Genomic DNA, 21,490 nt, shown 5'->3' on the forward strand with positions numbered 1-21,490 from the left:
GCAAAAGAAACCATCGACAAAATAAAGAGGCAACCAAAAGAATGGGAGAAGATTTTTGCAAACAGTGCCTCCGATAAGGGGCTAATATCCAAAATATACAAGGAACTCATGAAACTCAACAACAAAAAAACAAACAACCCAATTGCAAAATGGGCAGATGACCTGGCAAATAGACATATGAAAAAATGCTCAACATCACTAATCATCAGAGAAATGCAAATGAAAACCACAATGAGATATCACCTCACCCCAGTCAGAATGGCTATCATCAACAAGACAAATAGGAACAAGTGTTGGAGAGGCTGTGGAGAAAAAGGAACCCTCATACACTGTTGATGGGAAGGCAGACTGGTGCAGCCACTATGGAAGGCAGTGTGGAGGTTCCTCAGAAAATTACGAATAGAATTACCATATGACCCAGCAATCCCTCTCCTGGGTATCTATCCAAAAAATCTGAAAACATTAATCCATAATGACATGTGTGCTCCAATGTTCATTGCAGCTTTGTTTACAGTGGCCAAGACATGGAAACAACCAAAATGTCCTTCGATAGATGAATGGATAAAGAAGTTGTGGTATATATACACAGTGGAATACTACTCGGCGGCAAGAAAAGATGATATAGGAACATTTGTGACAACATGGATGGATCTTGAGAGTATAATGCTAAGCGAAATAAGTCAGACAGAAAAAGCAGAGATAAGCGAAATAAGTCAGACAGAAAAAGCATATGATTTCACTGATATGTGGTATATAAACCAAAAAAAAACAAAGAACAAGACAAACAAATGAGAAACAAAAACTCGTAGACACAGACAACAGTTTAGTGGTTACCAGAGGGTAAGGGCGTTGGAGGGTGGGAGATGAAGGTAAGGGGGATCAAATATATGGTGATGGAAGGAGAACTGACTCTGGGTGGTGAGCACACAATGGGATTTATAGATGATGTAATGCAGAATTGTACACCTGAAACCTATGTAATTTTACTAACAATTGTCACCCCAATAAATTAAAAACAAACATTAACGAGCACTATGTAAATCTCTGTTTCAGGAACTGAGGCTGGCCCACACCTCTTTTATGAGTAGTTAAACTCCACAAAGTTACCTCGACCCAGGAGACTCAGGAAACAGAAGGGCTACGCCAACTTGGCGAATTCTGTCTGGATAACTTGGGATAAGGGAGGCCAGTGAGTCTGGGAATCACATACACTATTCACTGAAATCCCTCCAAAATTATTTTCCAATCTGTTTCAACCTTGTCCTCAAGCACAAACAATAGGAAATATATGATTACAACATTTTCTTTGACAGGAACCCAAAAGCTTAGAAACAAAGGAGGACATCAAAGTTTATATAACTCAAAATGCTGGGTTAAGTACTTAGAAAAATAAAAGCCTCCAAATTTTCCACCAAGCTGTAGTTCATAGGTTCTACCAATAGATGGCAGCACTAGAGAGAGCCGACGCAACTGTGTAGAAACCCTGGCCTCAATCAAGGAGGGGAAGAAAGACGGAGGGCAGCCGGTTGGCTTGGTGGGTAGAGCGCAGTGCTCATAACATCAAGGTCGCCGATTCGATTCCCACATGGGCCAGTGAGCTGTGCTCCCCACAACTAGATTGAAAACAATGTGACATGGAGCTGATGGGTCCTGGAAAAACACACACTGTTCACCAATATTCCCCAATTGAAAAAAAAAAAAAAAAAGACAGAGAAATGAAAAGAGGTTTTGGGGTCAGGCAGGGTGGAGGCACCTTTTACTGAGTGTGAACTACATGCCTGGCTCTTTGCTGGGTGCTATACTGTGAGGTGACAACATGGTAAGTGAGGTGTTAACCCTTTTTTCCATAAGAGGAATCTGAGATTGAAAGAGTTGACACTTTTCCAGCGGTCACACAGCTAGCAAGTGGGAGGCTGCCAAACAAGGCCAGGTATGTGTGTTTCCACCCCACCTCACCTCTCTGAATGTCCAAGGAGGAGATGCCGGGAGGGTGACCGAGCCCCCTCACCCTGTCCTCTGTGCATCCCTCATGCCATTCCCCACACTTGCTCGGACTCACCCTTCCCTAGCTAAGGCTGTCCCTTGCACTTTTCTTCGAGGCCTGCTTTAGGACCACTGCGCTCCTGTGAGAGGAGCTCTGTATCAAATTCCCCTAGTCGTGTCACTCCCTTTCCCGTGCTCTTCAGCACGAATCAGGTGTCTAGGTCCTTGGTACCCAAAGTGTGGTGTGTGTCCACAGCATGGGCACTGTCCAGTGAGAAATGCAGACTCTCAGGGCCCACCCCAGACCTGCCATGCCTGCACTATAATATGCTCTCGAGGTGATTCATGTGCATATTAAGTTTGAGGAGCACTGAACTGGCTCACCTTGTGTGCCAAAGGCCTTAAATGTCTCTGGTCATAGCTAGTGAATAAGGTAGCTGGGCTTCCAGGGGCGTCAACCCAGGCAGGGGATGTCAAGCTGCTCGTTAGGATCTGTATTAGGAGGTTAGTGGTTTTAAGGCTTAGCCCCCATTATGAGACAAGGGATACCTCTGTCTCTGCCTCCTCTAATTCCCACCCAGTCAGGGCTCTGAACAATGAGCCAGCAGACCCAGCTGCGTGGACCTGGGAAGCCAGAGGATGTTTCCTAGCCTGAATACCTGGGCCCCAGTAAGACGGGGTTCAACCAGGCCAGGGGAGTGACACCCCAGGCCCATAGGAAGGAGAGAGATGTGCTGAAGCAATGCTGTGACTTTGGCGCAGTCCAGTGCGAAAGCAGCATGGAACCGTCTTATCAAGAGGCAAGGAAGTGGAGGCATTGAAGGGGGATGCGCTCTCCATCAGGCACCCTGAAGTGTTACTCTGCACAGATCAGGCCGGGGACAGAAGGAGCTGGTCAGAGGCCACAGCATCTCCAGGCTGGACAAGGCCCCCTTTACTGGAATTGCCTGGTCTCCCGTACAAACCTGCCCACCCTCCCCTAGCCCACGATGACTTACTTGTGATTCCTCTTTTCTTACCTAAGAATCCTATGAAATAATAGGCGTTATTTGGTTTTCCTCCTAATGCCCCTAAAGACTGTGGCATCTTAAAACACTCCTAGAGGGAAAGAGAATGCAAGATTCTCAACTCACTTATGGACTGCTGCTCACGGATCTCCGTGCTCACATGACGGTGTGATGGGCAGGCAGCAATGGGCTCGGAAAAAGGAGCGACTTACTTTGAATGCATCAACATAGACAGGATTGATTTGGTTTATGCCCAGGCGAAGGGGCACAATAAGCAGCAGGGGTTTCCAGGCTGGGCAGCAGGCAGAGGTGCCCTTACTCTGGTTCGAAGCATTCAGAGAGTCGGGAGGGCTCTCATCACCTATGTCAGCACCCACGGGAAGGACGCAGCACATTTTCTCTAGAAACAGAAGATGAGAGCCAGGTAAATTAGGGGTCTCCAGCCCTAGGACGTATGCCAAGGGTAAAACTAAGGGAGACCTCACAGGACACCCCTGCCTTACCCTCTACTGCCAGGGCCCAGCTTGTCCCACCTCCCGCAGGAAGTCCAGGCCGCTCCTGCAGTCCTTACTTCTCTTCCTCCTGGCAACTGAGTACTCCCTTACCTCCCGTCAGACAACACGGGCTCACTGAGAGAATCTCATTTCTTAACTAGTCTGCCTAGGCCTTTGGGACAGGGGCTTATCTTTTGCTTTCTCTAACCTCATGATGGGGAGCACAGAGCTGAACAAGGGGGAGGCCTCCATAGGGGACCTGTTGGAGTTTAACTGACTATCCACACTTTGGGTGTCCTGCAGAGAAAGGTCTGGTACCTTACTGAGGAGCAGCAAAGATCCTTTCGTTATTTTCACCCTTTCAGAGTGCTGAAAGGGAGGAGGAAAAAGGGTGCAGGGGATGATTAACCAGAGTCCTGTGCTCCCCTAAGCTCCCTGTCCTCGTGGGTAGTCAGTATGTGTGGGGGTCTGAATCTTTATCACTCTCTCTGGCTCTATCTGTCTGTCTCTCACCCCAATTTCTGAATGGTGAGGAAGGACCCATCACCCACCACCCAGGAAGGGAAACAGTCTGGGGACTCACTGATATCTTCAATGACCACTGTGTTATCCATTGAAACATAAACAGCCAGGGAATTCCATTCATCAAATAAAGCAAGTTTTCTGGAAAGCAACATACAACGAAGTCACAACTGAGGAAAATGGAAATACCAGCAGGAAGCAGTGCAATCAATGCCCAGCATTCCTGAAGTCACCAAACACTGAGCCTCAGAGAAGCTGGGGTTCAGGTCAGTGCTTTGACCAAGCTCTGGAACATTCTGTGTCCAGGGACTTTGAGAATGCCACAGAGTCACAGTTTCCGAACCTTGAAAAGGAGACCCTGCTTTACAAAATGGAAAAGTCTACCTAACAATATGATGTTATTCCTCTTGGGTGAGAGACAGAAGTTTACCAGTGCCTCTGCTCCCAAGAGACTTTATTTTCTTGTTTTAAATAGAAGACATTCTGACTTACTGCACTTTTCAATAAAAGGAAACTGTCATTAAAATATATCTGTTTGGGAACATAGAAAATAAGCCCCAGAAAAATCTAGAGAGAGGTGACCTCTCACCTCCCTCTCCATGTGCTGTGGCAATGCTGGTTAAGAATACTTGGGCTACAGATGGCCTTGGGTGTGGGGCCTTACTGGTCAACAGCTGAAGAGAGAACATGCTGAGTTGCATGACTCCAGAGGAGATTAGAAAGAAAACCCCTGTAAGAGCTTATCTGAGATCTGAGCAAACTACCATGATTATTTCTCCTTTATCTTCTTCTCTTGCCAGTTTGAAAGAAAACACATTTAACCTGGCCACTCTGGGATTCTTGGGTAAAGTCCAGTCTCATTGGACAAAAGAAAAAACATTGTCTCCCAAACCAAAGTAGCTCCTAAGAAGATGTTAATTACTATTACACTTTTATTGTACTCATTCCAATGTATTATCTTTCCCAAAATAATAACAATGACATAATAATGTTAATATACTGCTGTTAATGAAAATAACAATCATGAATCGAAACCCACTTAAATTCTTTTAAAAATGTATGTTTCCCTTTATTTGTTGTTGGGAACCTCAAAATTGAGAAGAAAGAAGCACATTCTAAGGGATATCACTTAAAAAAAACAACCATTTCAAGCTGGGTTTGGGGCTCAGCACAGCCATTCTAATCTTCCATACTTTATGCCCTGGGTTCCAGCAGTAGTTCCCGAAATACTGCAGAGTCCTCACTCATCAGAGCCAAAAGTGCCCCAAAAGGCATCACAGACTAAGATAAGAAAGTGGTATCAGACAGTCTACACTGTGAGCCAGGAGTAAAGCCAAGATACAGGTTTCATCCGATGGACACTTGTCTCGTTAGGGAGACCATCTCAGGGAAGATGTAGATGCCTGATCACTGCACTGTACACCTGAAGCTGAAGCTGAACAATAATGAATGTCAACTACAATTACATATATATATATATGTATATATAGTTACAAGAAGCGGAGTACAGCATTAGGAATAGATACAGTGGAAATGTAATGGCTCTGTGCGATGTCAGGGGGACGGTGGATGGGGGCAGGGTGGTTGACACAGTGTGAGGGATATAAATGATAAACGTCTAAGTATTACTTTGTCTTGTGCACCTGAAACTAAAAAAAAAAAAAAAAAAAAAAGATCCAGGTTTCCCAAGTCCCCAGGAAATCCAGACTACTCCCCTCACAAGAGCATTTTCCAAGTGTTCTGGTTCATTGAAGACTGGTTAATCATTGAAGCAGATGTGGACGGAGCAGGTCCCACTACCATGCTCCAGACAGCCCAGAACTGAAGCACGCCACACCAAAGGAGGCCCGGTGATTTCAGTCTTCTGATGCCTAAACCCAGCCCCAGATCTGGCTGCCATTTTCATTCATTCATCAAATATTTATTGAGCACTTATGTGTGCCAGGCAGTTTTATGTGCTAGAGTTACAGCAGTGAGCAACACAAATGCAAGCGCTTCCCTCACGGAGTCTTTATGGGGTGACATGTTGTCAGGAAGGGCAGTGACAACAGGTGAGGTGGCCCGCACGTGTAAGTGCCGGTACCACTCACCTCATTCCCTTGCCAAACAATGGGCCTCCTGGATTCTCCACCTTGCCTCTTGATGTGGGAGGTGAATTCTGGGATTTAACAGAACAAGTACGAAAGTACCATGCTGGGGTGCCTGGAGTCTGCTAAGAGATGACAGACTGATTCCAAGACTCCCTTGGAATTTGTCTCCTCCAATAAATCATGAGTTCCTTGAGGCAAGGACTGTGTCTAGTTCATTTCTGTACACCCAGCACTTAGCACGGTAACGGCACCCAGTAAATATTAAATGAATAACTAAATGAATTCATGGTCTTTTCCTTGTACTATACAGGGTGGGAGTCCATGTCTTGCCTAGGCTGGCTCAGCCTTCCCTGGTTAGTATGAATACTTTGGCTGCAAAGTGGCCCTCGTGCTAATGGCTCCCCAGCACATGAGCACTAGTCTGTGTGGGTGGGGGATACTGAATGAGTCCCGAGGTGCCTCCACATATACTGGTACCAAGGAATGGAACTTTGCTATACCAACACTGATGTCCCCACTTACACATCTCAAAGAACTGTTTGAGCAAAATGGTACAGGTGTTTGGCGGCTTAGTGGGATGGCAAGCAGTTAGGTTGATGGGACATTGAGGTGGTGGAGGAGGGAGGCATGAGAGACCGAATAAGGCGGGTGCCACACTCTTTTACTTACTTTAACACCTGTGCAACTGTATTTGGTCCAAACCATTCACCAATTGATTTCCCTTCTCCTACACCCATTTGTGCTGTTTTTATGTGGAAAAAAAATAAACATGTTAGCAAAAGGTCTTCCAGCACGCCACAAACTCTTACTTTTTGCATAAATAATTAAGCAGTGGACAACTTGGCGGAGCCATATACAAGGCAGGAGACGAGAGGAGCAGGTACAGGTGTTGTCTTTAACGCACCGATGTGACCTTACCCATTTGATGGATAGAGTAGCAACAGTCTTTTCTATCTAAGAAGCACTGCAGGATCCGCTGGTATTCTTTGGGTTGTTCTTTTTGTTTCTCCCAGTTCCAGTCTTTTTGGGGAAAAAATGAGTTAGGTCATTTTTATAGTTGCTTATCACTTCTCTGAACTCTTATTATAACCACAAGGTTAGAAGGACAACAAGGAAGCTGTATATGGAAGGTGGGAATGATCAGCTTAGAACCTCCCTAAATATCTTTAATTTTGATGACAAAGACATCTGGAAACTGATTACTTTCCAAGACTCAGTCGGTGGAAAGTAAAAGTAAAACAAGAAGTGGACCAAAGCATTGAATTAGCCCCAGGGCTGAAGCTGGATAAATATTACACGAAAACAGTCTCACAAGGGCCTTTCTGGTCAGCTACTCAGTGACCGGGAGGTCACCACCCAATCCAGCAATATATCCAAATACCACCCAGACGCCAGTGTCTCATCTCCACACAGACAGCAAGGGCTTTGTCCTTATAATTTAGCAGCATGGCCAAAAGGGTTTCATGGGGGGAAGTGCTATTCTGACACACAACAGTTCACAGGGAAACAGACACAATTCACAACTGAGGAAGCTTTAAAAAAACGGCATGCCGCCATTTTTACATAACTTTTAAAAAGTCCACACTGAGCTTTGGAAAAACAAATACCTTTGCTATCAGGTGTTCAAGGTTTCCTTATGGTCAGAAGCAAAATAACTACATCTTTAGGAATCCCATCTGTGCCTCTCAAATCCTGTACAGGCTACTTACCGCTTATGAAGGACAACTGCAAAAACTCGCCACAATCACTGCTATGGACAGGATGCACTGCTCCCATTCCCTCAGCTCTAGGAACTATGTCTAATGGGGCAGAATTCTGAGGCTTAGTTTGCTTCTAAGACAAACTTCTCTCCTGAGGTTTTAGAGAGAGTTTGAACTCACAATCGAAATACACTTGAAGTCAAAGGCCATTATCTCCAGCATCTTCCACTCTCTTCACTTCTAGTGTTTCTAAAACCAAAGTTTTAAACTTCGTATTCAGCACAGTCTTCAGAAGGTGAACTGCATGCAACTGTTTTTCGTCATCTACCCACCTAAGTCTGGGTAAATCCTGACTAGCTGGCTGCTAAGTACCACTACATATTTTCTGATGACAGTGGTAAGTAAACGACCCACCTCAATTGTAAAACAACCAAATAGGAAACACTCCAAAACACTTCTTCACAACATTACATCTTCTAATTCATCTTCGCTACAAGATCCATTTCCAAATTCTTCCTGCTACTTGCTTTTATATTAAAACATTTGAGACTGCTGACTGTGGGTTTTTTCTAGTTTGCTTTCCACAAAATTCACTTGCAGAAGAATCATCTTGAAGTGTTTTATAAATAAGAAAAAGTTAAATAAGAATGGATGTGTTCCAAGAAGTACGGGTACCGTAGAGAAATCACCAAACAAGGGGTCAAAACACCTGCATTCCATTCCCAAGTCTATGCTTTCGTGCTGTTTGACCCTAGGCAAGTGACCTTCCTTCCTAAGCCTCAGTTTCCTCACCTGTAAAACAGAAATTATGATACTACCCAGGGGAAGCAGGCACAAGATATCCTGAACACTGAAAGAAGGCAGGAAGCCCTCAAACCTCCCCAGGCCCTTCCCCAATTGTCTCTGATCACGGCAACAGACAGAGCGTGAGGCTGCGCAGTGAGGAAAGGGAGTGACATTTCCATCTCTCCGAATCTGAAGGAGCAACAGTCAGTGAGTTCAGCAAACCAATCTCATCCAAGGTGTCCTTTCACTCCCTCATCCCCAAGTGGAACCGGACTTTCACCTGATTTCCTAAGCTGGCACCCAGCCAAGGTCAGCCTGCAGATACCCATAGGGAAACACGCACCTGCCTTAAGAAACAAGACTCAAGAGTTCCAACAATGATTACTGGAGCATTCTTAACGAAGCGGCCTCTTGAAGAAGCTAATTTAAGGATTTCATCATCATCAAATGGACATCCTCAGTGAACCCATACCAAAATAGCACCAGCACCCTCATTAGGCACTTCCTTTAGGTCATTTACATCCTTCATCAGGCAGATATTTTCAATGAGGTCAAGAAACAGACCTACCACCACACCCTTCTTCCTGTTCTCTTTGTTATCTGGCCTGTTTAAGGACTCATTCAAACAATAGCGAAGATGGAAACTAAATGACACACCTGCCTCCATGTTCAGTTCTGTCCCAGGAAAACAACTCTCTGGCTTGGTGAATCACAAGGAAATGTTGGCTGTTTCTTTCTCATGGGAGGCTCTGTCGACTTGTCAGCCACACCACTTGAGCTCGCAGGGAGCATTTTAGGACCTGCAGCTCTGTTACTGAGGGTTCCTCAAGGTCAGTACCAATGGGAAACCACCAGCAGTAAGTGCGACTGCAGAGGTCTCTGAGGCAGTTTAGAGAACAAATTTAACTCACCCCTTCCCAAGTGTCTGCAGATAAGGGCTTGAGCCAGCATCATCTGTCCACAGCGCAGCATACATCCCCAGCCGGTATCTGATGAAGGGCCCGTTCCCCCTGGTGGCAAAATGGAAGAGAGGGAATGTGAGTTCCTCAAATTCCCGTTTCCCGAAACATCAGCATATCTGGGAATAATACAAGACAGACAGACACACATACTCTGAAAAGAAAGGCAAGAGATATAGCCAGATATCAAACAGGGTGGACCTTGCAAAGATAATGCTGAGTTAACCAAAATGGGTTCTGTGGCTAAAAACAAAACAAGCAAATGAACAAAGCCTGCCCCTTTTGTTTTCTGCTTGGAGACTTCTAGGTCTGCATGCAGTTTTGGTAGATGACTGCCATGTATGCCTACCAACACTTAGTCCATGCCATAGTGTCATCTGCCTGATCAAAGCTGGCTTTGCACAGCTCAGTTCTCAAGGAAGCCAGTCTTACCTTAGTTAAGGAATAAATGGTACCAAAGAGAATCATCAAAATGGTCAAAGAAATCTGGAAGGATCTTGACTGTTCTACATGTACATTATAAAGATCTAAACAGCAGAAGGGCAATGTAAAATAGAGGAAAGAGTCTTAGATCAGGCATCAGAAGACCAGTGTCTGTTACCTAATCTAAGTCTCACCTGCAGACTGGGGACAATAGCACATACCCTGCCTGCTATCACCGGGTAGTGTAAGAATTCAACGAGAGAGTATCTGTGAAAGTGTTGTACAACCCACTCAAAATGATGTAAATATTTGGTGTTATGAGTAAAGTCACAATTGCAAATACTATTAATAAATTAGAAATGTACTACATCTTTAAAAGGCACAAAACCAGTTAATAAATGAAATAAGACAGCGGGTTCCATTTTAAGAACACTTGAGGTAATGAAAATCCCACATATGGGGCCAGGGTGAGCTCAATATCCTTTTTCAAGGCACCAGTGAAATCAGATAACTTGGATGGCAGAGGAGACATTCTGCATTCATTGCTTTCCTTTCCCAACATGGAAGTGGCAAAGTATGCTATAAGCATGACCTCACAAGACTAACTTTAAAGGGGGTCATCATCCTCGTAGGACAAGTGGGCCAAGGTGGCTGCCCCTTTCCTTTTGTTGTGGGGACTGAAGGAGAGTTGCTACAGCAACAAGGGGAGGGTTGAACCAACTTGTCAGCTGGAAGGGGAGTCCTTTGGCTCTTGCTCATGGTGGGATTATAGGTTAAATTAGTATGGAAAAGATGCAGTGAAGCCCACATAAAGAAGAGATTGCCTATTGCCAAAACATTGTCGGAGTTGAACTGCCAATGTTTTCAAGCTTTGCAAAAACTTCTTCACCCAGAGAAAGTTAACAGTTTAGAATCACTGGGTACTAGAGATTGTGTTTTTTTGTTTGTTTGTTTTGTTGTTTTACTGCTCAGGTACTTCCTGTGCAGAGCAAAAAAATGTCTGTGTGCACTTCATGTTTGGCACTTATCAGAAAGATTGATCTGACTCTAATTACTAGGTCCAGTCCTGCACCAAAATTGGTCAGACAGGTTTCCTGTTAGGAGAATAGCTTCTACCATTTCAGTTTGGTAATCTTTTCCGAAAGGGCCATGAAACTAGGTATACGTCACCCTACTTGTAAACGTTACACAAATTTTTCTCTAGAGGGAGCCTGTTCACTTAGCTTATTGAACTGTCCTTTTTTTCTAGACAGCAGCTGGTACTCCATCAGCCGAGAATTAGTTCCAAGGAAATCTATCATAATTCATCTCACAGTGGCAAGGCGTTTTCATTTCATAGTAGAAAAACAATCAAAAGAATTATTTTCTTTCCCTCTTTCAAGGTACAACTGTCTTCAATAATCAAGTGGCTCCACAAAGCAGTAGACAGTGATTTAACAAATATTGCCCAACTTAAAAGTTTATTTGACTTTTCCCTTGCTCTCAGAAGTAAAACAAGCAATACCACCCAGTGCCCGAACACTTGGAGGTGAGCTCAAAAGTATACTGGCATTACACATTAACACCACGGAACCATACAGGATGGTGTATCTTGGCAATGAAACTTTTGCATAAAGTGTAAGACTTAACTACTCCCCTAAATCAAATTCTTTGCCATAGTGATCTGTTAATTCTGAGGTTTCTGTGAAGTAACTGATAACTTCAGACAAGCTATCTACAAGCAAGAAAGCATAGTACAACAAATGATATACCTACCAATTGGTGAAAATTTCCTTCTGTATGTAAACCACAGACGAGCACTTATATCAGACAACAGCTTAGATTTTTCTGTAATTAAATGTGAAATTCAAATTAAATCACCATATCCCATCTAAAGATATCTGTCTTTGATTTCTGAGCCAGCAGCAAATTCGTTGTCAAATAACCAGTCAATGCCATTGTTATGGGGCTAGGAAAATTCATAGGAAACCCATCTCATTTGAGCCAAATAATTTCAGCATTTCCCCCTACCTATGTTTTGACCAGAGCTACTGGCTGGTCCAATGACGCTGGGTGCTTCTGGTCTCCTAATCACTGAGCTCCATGGTCCTCGCAGGCACTAACACTGGGGTCATGGCCAGAAGACATGGAATAGTAAAAGCAAGGATCCTGGATAACCCACTAACAAGGCAATCGGCCCCCCGCCTAAATGATGACAGTTGATTGGATCTGTCATCAGTACCCACTGTCTGTTATCTAAAACTGTGTGTGTGTGTGTGTGTGTGTGTGTGTGTGTCCGCGCGCGCGCACACACCCAGATGTTTAACTAAAAAGGAAATGTCTCCGTTAAGCAAATTAAGTGTGTGAGACTTGTATGAATACCATCTAGTGCAACTGGCATTTGTATTCTAAATGGATGTATAACATCACAGACATTTTCGTGTCTTTTTTTGAAAGCATGCTTTCTTATATTTTATGGCAAATTTACTTCACTGGCCATAAACATGGCTTCCATGTTCCCATCTGGACTTAGATGTGGTTCTCTTTCTTAGTCTTCTCTCACCCACCTTTCAACAACACATCCATGTTTGTATTCTGTATAGAACTTATAGCCATTGCACTTTAAAAGAAAAAAAGGAAATTCAACTTTTGCCAATAGTTTCTATTTTCTCTCCTGCCTTTCCTTTGAACAAATCAGAAAGTTGAACTATCTGGACTTTCCATCCCCTTCATGTCCACAGTGTCTAGCACATTTGGGGAAGCAGAGGTATAATGGGTAAGAGTAAGATTTCTGGAGTCATACTCTGCCCGGGTTTGAACTCTGACTCTGCTACTTACCAACTGTGTAGCTGTGTCACTTAAGCCCTCTGAGCCTCAGTTTCCTCATCCAGAAAATGGGGAGAATAGTAGTAGCTACTTCATAGAGCTATGAGTATTCAATAAGATAATACATGGGAAGTGCATGGATGGTACAGTATGACAGTAAGCCTGTGATAGATAATTGTTACCTGCTCTTGTATATGCCTCCTCTCAAATGTTCAGACCACTCACTCCTTCCTCTGATATTCTCTGCACCTCCCAGCTTGTCTATACACTGGAAAGGCTGGGGAAGTTGTATGGAAATTTTAACAGTTTCACTTTGAAAGGCATTTCCCCACTTAACATTTGAAGATGGGCATGTTTGGCAACCTGGAGATTCCTGTTGTCCTGGAATACAGAACTAGAAGAGATCATTTCCGGTCCCCTCATTTCATGTGCTGGTAAAGGGAGTGAAGATCCAGAGGACAAAGTGACTGATCTAAGGTAGTAGAGTCTGAATACAAACATTCTCCTAATTGCTAGCCACGGGCGCTCTCTTATCAGAACGATGAGGCCAGACTCCGGACGAGCTACAAAATGCCCAACTCCGTCTCCCGCCTTTTGATGAGCTTCTTTCTGTCCCTCCTTCATGCTAGGGCCTCTCCTCAGGCAGATATCACATCAGAGCTGCCGCTCTCCAAGCTCAGGCTTTACCTAGCAGTCTTAGGTTTAAAGGTCTTTCCATGTAAGGGCAAGGAAGAAAAATTCAAGCCTCCTTTCCACCTAGCTGCAGTGGCCAAAAGTTCTACACAAAATCAGAATAAACTGAGACAGTACTACAGTCAGCGAAACATGTAAAACTACAAGATTTCTCAGTGTGTGATATTGTTTCTGACAGCCATGGGCTGTTGAGAAGTCCCCTGGGTAGCAGCATTTTTAATCTGGACAGAAAAGGACTTGAGAGGAATGAAAAGTATGTGGCCCAGTCATCAAAGACTAGATTCTGGTTAAAGATACTGGAAGTGGGACCTTGGTTTTTGGAACCCAAGGCTTATAAAATTCGGGTTTTCCTCTAGGGAAAAGAATACAAATATATGACTTTTTTCAAATCGTACAAACACTTGTGACCATGTGAACGGGCTGCAAGGGACTCTCAGGCCCTTGGAGGGGGCCTGCGCAAGGGAAGGGCCTGACGCTTAAACTCTTTTGGCTGCAAGGTAAATCCGCCTAGGAGTAGAATCAACAGTAACCAAGGTAATGTTCTACCAACCCAAGGAGGAAAAAAGTAAAGGACCTTAACCTCAGGCACCCACCTCGTTTGGGTCGTCACAGACAAATGCTACCAAACCTTACCTGTTTTAAGGAGATGCTGTTTCCCCAAGATCCATACCAGCTCATCGGTATCTGGAAATTCTTCTAGGTAGTCAGTGAAAATAGTAATCTGGTTTTCATACTTGGATAAAACTGAAAGAAAAGGAAAGAAACTTAAGCAAAATTTAACAGAGGGGGCGTTCTTCTGTGGTTTACTGATTATTTCCCTTTGTCCTAAAGGTAAAAGCCATGAGCTCCAATCTAATGGAAGCAAACCTTCTTCTCTGAGGAACAAAGACATTTACAAGGCTGCAAAATCCTTCAGTAGAGGGATGTTCTCTTGACCACCTCTTATATATATATTAATTTTATTGGGGGACAGTGTGTTTCCCTAAGGCCCATCAGCTCCAAGTCGTCCTGCAATCTAGTTGTGGAAGGCGCAGCTCAGCTCCAAGTCCAGTCGCCGTTTTTCAACCTTTAGTTGCAGGGCGCGCAGCCCATACCATGGAGGGAACTGAACTGGCAACCTTGTTGCTGAGAGCTCGCGCTCTAACCAACTGAGCCATCTGGCCGCCCCTCTGGAAGCTCAGTGGCAGCTCGTTGTCTTCAATGTAATTGTGGAGGGCGCAGCTCACTTTGACCACCTCTTTTAACCTTCCCTTTATCATGGTCCCATTTGACACCACCTCTGAATAATTATTTGGCTACACTTATCTCAAAACCTTTTCTTTCATGGGGCGTTCTTTGTAAATAGCCACTTATCTAGCTTCTCCCAGGATGAGTGTATCAAGGTGATATAATCATACCTGAATACCTACTAACTCCTGCCCATGTCACAGGGAATACTGTGAGTTTTCTAGGGCTTGGAGGGGGCTTTCATAAGCCTAAAAAATTATACAACTGTGAAAATGTAATATTTTAGCTGGAAGACCAGATGTTTTCATGGTACTTTTATTTGCCATTTTATTCACATATGACTTCTGCAAAGCAGGTTCTCGTGGCTGATGATAAATATGATTTGTTCTTGGGATTCACAAATAACTATGGTTATCCCTTAAGATTAAGTAGCCAAATAAAAAATAATTATACCCCAGAAGTATATAGGCCACACTCTCAGAACTATGACCATGTAATGTAGGACAAGTTAAAATTCACTTTCGTACCAACTGTGGGGAAAGGGTCTGCTAAAAGAGTCAAGACTGACTTGTGAAGGGGTTTGATCTCAAAAGTTCTCTTTAAGTAATTTTCTGAGGGAAATAATATTGTGGGTAGTAAATAAGTTTCCAAGCCAGCCCACAAAATAACCTATTTTAACCTGTAACCAGAAAAATCAAATTGATAGAATATTTCCTAGTTTATGGTGTTATTTCTATGAGAACCATAATTCAAGTTCAAAACTAAGCCACTCAACACATATCTTCTCCTCTCAGTTCCTGGAGTCCCCCATCCCCTATAGGGAGGGCAGCCCAGAGAGAGTAGGGGCCCTTCTATGCAGCTGCAAGTAGGTGCAGGGACTCCCCCAAAGCAGTCCCTAAAAGTCCCGTGGGAATGGTTTCCTGCAAAAGTGGCACTGTGGGATATGTTTAACTCACTTGAAAACAAATTGTTTTCTTTTGACTTTGTTTTCTAAGACAGGAGCATGCTGTTATCATATAAATAAATGTTCTTAAATATAAATGAGTCATTTCTGGTCATGAAAGCAGGCTCACTTGCTCAAAATACTTAGTTGGAGGTTAAAGTTATACTTTGCATAATTTGTACAAGTTGAAGTTTTAATTTGTTTGAAGGTATAATTTTGAAACACAGCTACCCAGGACAGAGATACTGCCTTTCTTGAAACATATTACAGAAGACCAGTCTTTCAGGGATTTAAGTAGCCTTTCTCCTCAAGATGTTTTCATCATTAAGATAATAGTCTCAGCAGTATTTCAAACCTAGAAAAAAGAGATGAGACAGCCATTTCGTTCCCCAGTGAAAACTCATCACTGCCGAATCTGCCAAGGAGTCTGTGCTGTCTTAGCCTTTCTGTCACTGGCCTCAGCCCCTGGCCCATGTTCAGGAAATACCAGGCTAAAAATGATCACCCAGGTCAGGCCATCCACAGGAGGTGGTAGACTGGGGTGGCCTAAATCACACTGTGTACCTTTGCACCCTACTCTCTACCGCTCACAGGCAGGAGAAATCAGGTTAAAAGGAATATGGAGTGTAGCCTAGAGAGACAAAGAAGGTCAGGAGATCAGTAGTTTAAGAGGAGTGTGGGAAAGAACCAGTCTCTCTGGCATTCCCCTGGTCAGGGTGAGGAAGGGTGGCACTGGATGAAATGTACAGCATGTATGCATAAAAGCCTTGGGTCTTTTTTTAGAACTGGCTGAAAAAAACTGTTTCTCTATCGCCAAGCCTTTCTTAGTGAGTCACTGCCCAGCTATCTGGTCAAATTAGTACCGCCCCTTAAAGGCTGAGAACTACACTGCTTCCTGTGGGACAGCTCTGACCAAAATGGTAGCCAACGAATTTTCCTCTTGCTCTTCAGCCCCGCTCAGGTGAGCAAGGTCATTACAGTCTTTATTCTTCCTGAGTCTCTTGGAAGATAGACTCCAGAGCCAGCCCGATTGGAAGTTACATGGTGAAACAAATGAAAGCCAGACGAGAAGATGAGATTAACAGAAGCAAAGGGCAGGGCAGTAACATGGGGAGAGTATATACAAGGAGGTCTAGGGAGGAAAGAGAAATAGGTCTTCCACAAGGAGAACTCAGAGAGATGAAGAAGCAAACTGGGACGTACTTGAGGGGCAGAAGTGAGAAATCGCACTTCCAACAGAATCACTTCTGACTACAGTAGTGCCCCCTTATCCGGGGTCTCGCTTTCCACTGTGTCAGTTACCTGTAGTCAACTTTGGCTGGAAAATATTAAGTGGAAAATTCCAAAAATAAACAATTCATAAGTTTTAAATTACACGCTGTTCTGCATAGCATGATGAAATCTCGTGCCATCCTGTCCCGTCACTCCTGGGACGTGCATCATCCCTTTGTCCAGTGTCTCCACGCAGTATATGCTACCTATCTGTCCATTAGTCACTTAGTAGACATCTAGGTTATCAGACTATCAGGGTATTGCAGTGCTTGTGGTTCAGTAACCCTTATTTTATTTCATAATGTCTCACTCACCTCATTTCATCTCATCACATAGGCACTGGATCATTTTGTACCACCACAAAAAGAAAGGTGAGTACAGTACAATTAGATATTAGGTTGGTACAAAAGTAATTGCACTTTTTACAATTATTTTTAACCTTCTAAACAGCAATTACTTTTGCACCAACCTAATAGTTTGAGAGAGACCATGTTCCAATATTTTTTATTATAGTATATTGCTATAATTGTCCTATTTTATTATTAGTTATTGTTGTTAATCTCTACTGTGCCTAATTTATAAATTAAACTTTATCATCGGTATGTATGCACAGGAAAAAACATGTACGTATAGGATTCCGTACTATCTGTGGTTTCAGGCATCCGCTGGGGGTGAGGGTGGGGTCTCAGAACATATCCCCCACAGATAAGGGGGGACTACTGTAACAGCAATCCTTTTTAAATTATTTTTCATAAACTACTTCGTCTTGCCTTAAAATTAACAAACAAGACAGCAGTCCCATGTAAGTTCCCTGCCCTTTCATCCTGTGTAAAGAGATAGGGCCTATACAGGCAGAGCTATAAGTACTGCAGCTTAGCAGACGAAGAATTAGACTCTACAAGGTCTGATAGATAACGTGCTTCACCCTGTTCCATTTTACTTCAGTAATAATTACTGCACCAAAGTCGCTGGGTTAGTTTAACGATTAATTAATAACTGAACAAAGGTTTCCTAAAACTGAAACCAAAAGTCCTCCCAGTCTCGGCCAAGGGGCTCTGCATACATGTTGAGGCATGCCTTCCACACTCAGCCAGGCAGTTGCTAACTTTGCCTTAGTCTTCCCTTTCGGGATCGGCCAGAGAGCTTAGGGCCTTCTCAGGTCTTTCCTAAGCTTGCCCTAAGCAGCATGTGCTTTTCTGGATTCCTAGGAAAATGCGAACTTTTCAAGGCCCCAATGAACATGTTATTCCCCAGCTTTTCCTTTTAAGCGTTTTAGTTATCTATTGCCTCAGGCAGCTGTGAAGTTAATTGATTGCCTCTAATGATTTCCAAAAGGAGCCCTGGAGAAAGGCTTTCTGCAGTGCCAAGTCAGGGCAAATAAATACAGTCTTGTAAGTGGGATCTTCTGGGGAAACACTCCACAGATCAAATAATGACAGTTCTCTAGAAATGAGGCTTTGTAGGGGCTCCAACCCCATTCTGTGTCCTCCAGCGGCTGCCAGGCTGCTGGTTTTCCCTGTGACTGCAGGCTGTGGATTCCTAAGGCTACTGCAGGGCTGGAGAGGAAGGGAAGGGCGGAGGGCAAGTGAAAACACCACAAAGCTCACTATTCTTACCAAAATGCAGCTGTTTTTCTTGAATAAATACTCCCCAGATTTTTGCAAGCCTTTGGTTAATTTCCAGAGTTGTGAAAACGTTGATTCTGACCATTTTGCCAATTTTTTCATTGCTTATTTTAATATAAGACCGGGTCTTATATAATATGATATAATACCAGGTATAATATAATATAATATAATGTAATATAATGTAATATAATACATAATACCAGGTATAATATAATACCAGGTCTTATATTAATTTTTGCTCCAAAAGACGCATTAGAGCTGATGGTCTGGCTAGTTCTTATTTTCGCAGAAACACGGTATGCATTCCAATGACTAACTATATTTCTAAGGGTTATTCTGTAAAATTGCAAGTAAATAAAAAAATTGCTTTGGAAAACAAATTTTCTGGGCTTATCAAAGACACTTGTACATCAAGGCTCTGAGCTTCTGTAGGGTTTGTGCCCAGAAACAACACAAACTCAAGTGAAATCAACAGGTCACAGACTCTCAGGGCCTGGGGAGGCCTGAGATCTCATAGCGTATCTTCCTTGTAGGTCATCTGATCCTAAAAGGGTCCCAGGATACCACTGGTTCCAAAACAGCCTTCTCAGCAATACATACATATTTAACACATTGTCAGGTCACAGCTTCAAAAAACCTAAGAAAACGTCCATGGAAGACAGGTATGGTAAGGGCTGAATATTCATGAATATATTCGTTCCATAAACTTTTACAGAGTACCTGCCATGTGCTAAGCACAGAGGATAAAACGTCACTGAGAGGTAAGCCTCCATCCTCCAAAAGCGTTTAATCTAATGGAGAGGATAGGTCTGGAAACAACTAACAACAATAAGTATAAGCAGAAAAGGGTTAAAGCAGTTGCTGAGTTGTGAAACTAACAATCTTTGCCGAGCTGTCTTGAAGATCAAGGATGTCTCCTGAAAGGCTCAGCACAAGGCAATAATGCCCTGTTCCTATTGGAACCAGAGAAGCATGCCTAAAAGAAACACTGACTCTGCTTAATTATAATACTAAATTCTCCTGCCCAGGCGGAGCTTATCCACCATTTTCTATTCATGCGATATATGATAAAGCATGATACCTTATTGAGCCTATGCTAGAACGACCCCTTTTTGATGAATATGCATAACTAGTTCTAATAAAAGTGATTCTCCTTGTGTATTCAGGGAGACGGTGCTTTGAGAATTCTCCCCAGTTGTTCTCCTTACTTGCTGGAAGTAATAAACTTTCCTTGCTCATATTCTGTCTTGATCAAGATTCACTGAGTTACGCTCACCAAGAGATGAACCCCTTGCTTTCGGTAACATACGTACTATTTTTAAAAAGTGATGTAGAAGGCAACAAATGATTAAGTCCAACTGGGGGTGAATGGGCCTTCCACAACCTCAAAAAGGTGGCATTAGAGCTGACCCGTAATGGAAATAAGATATAAGTGGGAAGGAGGAAATTCCTGGTTGAGGGAACACTAAAAGGATTTGGCAAGCAACTGAGTGTGAGGTGGGGCTGGGGAGAGTGAGAGGGTCAAAAATAACTCGCAGTTTTCAAGTGTGGGTGTTGAGATAGTAACCGAAAAACATGGTGGGGGGTAAGGAGATGATAAGCTTGGTCTAGCAGGAACATGTTGGACTCCTGGGCTTGGTTGACAATGGAGAACAGGTTTTAAAAAAAAGTGAAGAGGAAGTCAACCAGCCCAGGGATTGTGAAAAGAAGCATGGTCGGTGGTAGGTTGGTTAGCAGAGCCTAGGAAGACAGGAGGAATCCAGAACAAAGCTCAGCCTAAAATGTGGCTTCACCGCCTTCCTCCTGGGTCCACTTAGTGTCCTGGTCTTCCCAGCCTCTGCTCACCTGCGCACAGGCCCCGCCCCGTCTTCATTTCTCTCTTTCCCAGTGCCCTGCTTTTCTGACAACCAAGAACTTAGAAAATAGAGAACTAGACAACAATTCTTAGCATTTCGAGGGGGATTTTCATGTTCAAAACTGCACATTTTCTTGAATTTATTCAGCAAGTCACAACCTGGCAATGCTTGGGTTGTCATAGAATGCAAAATCCACGAATGATTTGAGTTCTCTATAGACCAGTATAAACTCTGACACCCTAAGAGAACATTGTCATTTTTAGAGCTATACCAGAGAATATTAACCAAAGGACTATCATTCAGCTAGACTCGATGAGATTCTATTTCACTGGCTAGTACTACTTGCGGTGACAGGAGGCTGCACCTGAAAAATTGCAGGGCAAGCCAGCAAAGGGATAACCAGTCCACTTGGCAAGGGACCACTGTTAAGTGATAAGACCCTTTGGTTTTCAGTTTGAAAAATCAATCGGACCATAGACAACTTGACCCCACAAAATACAACATTTATTAGAGATTGCAGTCAATTCATACTGATCATGTTGGTAAGATTCAAATGGTCGTAAGAATCAAATGTAATACAAAATTGGACTCTTTCTGGTTTTCCTTTAAAGTGATGCTTTTGAAAAGTTTATTGACTTTTTAAGTGTACTTTTCTTGTTGTTTTCACTTAGAACAAATTATTGCCTGCTTTCTGCTGAGTGGAATCCATTTGGATACATCCAGGAAGAAATGGGATTCCATGCACAAACTGGTCAAGAATGCACCTAACACACCTCTAATTTGCTGTCTCCTTTTGCCTTTGATAAGGTAACTCTGCTCTTTTCAGAGAGATGCATTTTTCAAAAGAATAGAAAGATGCCACTTTTGTAAAGGTTATCTTTGTTGATAAGGCATACAAAGAGGGTGACTTATTGGATGGAGGAAAATATTTGGTTGGCTTTATAATGCAAGGCTCAAGGCAACTATTCCACTAACTGAGGTGAGAATCACCTTGATTCTTCATCAACAGGTGTTGTTGTTCTTAAGAATCAACCCGCTAGTGGAAAGCCTGGTTGTATTCCCAAAGAGGACAGTGTCACATTAGTGCCACTGCCAAGTCATG

The 21,490-nt window shown here is 43.3% G+C and overlaps 1 protein-coding gene across 3 annotated transcripts in view; it reads right to left on the reverse strand.

Annotated features, from left to right (window-relative positions):
- The window catches only part of ATG4A (autophagy related 4A cysteine peptidase), a 63,200-nt gene that overhangs the window by 7,282 nt on the left and 34,428 nt on the right, over positions 1 to 21,490 (reverse strand). For 2 of the 3 annotated variants that reach the window (XM_033106528.1, XM_033106516.1), the window contains exons 3-10: positions 14,096 to 14,206; positions 11,720 to 11,791; positions 9,494 to 9,592; positions 7,015 to 7,116; positions 6,766 to 6,838; positions 4,068 to 4,147; positions 3,203 to 3,390; positions 3,003 to 3,081 (exon numbers count right to left, since the gene is read on the reverse strand). In XM_033106528.1, the coding sequence (XP_032962419.1) occupies positions 3,003 to 3,081; positions 3,203 to 3,390; positions 4,068 to 4,147; positions 6,766 to 6,838; positions 7,015 to 7,116; positions 9,494 to 9,592; positions 11,720 to 11,791; positions 14,096 to 14,206 (804 nt within the window). The remainder of the gene's footprint in view (positions 1 to 3,002; positions 3,082 to 3,202; positions 3,391 to 4,067; positions 4,148 to 6,765; positions 6,839 to 7,014; positions 7,117 to 9,493; positions 9,593 to 11,719; positions 11,792 to 14,095; positions 14,207 to 21,490) is intronic. The other variant, XM_033106523.1, reaches the window with a different exon arrangement.

The sequence above is a fragment of the Rhinolophus ferrumequinum genome, chromosome X, assembly GCF_004115265.2.
Source record: "Rhinolophus ferrumequinum isolate MPI-CBG mRhiFer1 chromosome X, mRhiFer1_v1.p, whole genome shotgun sequence".
Classification (NCBI taxonomy): domain Eukaryota; kingdom Metazoa; phylum Chordata; class Mammalia; order Chiroptera; family Rhinolophidae; genus Rhinolophus; species Rhinolophus ferrumequinum.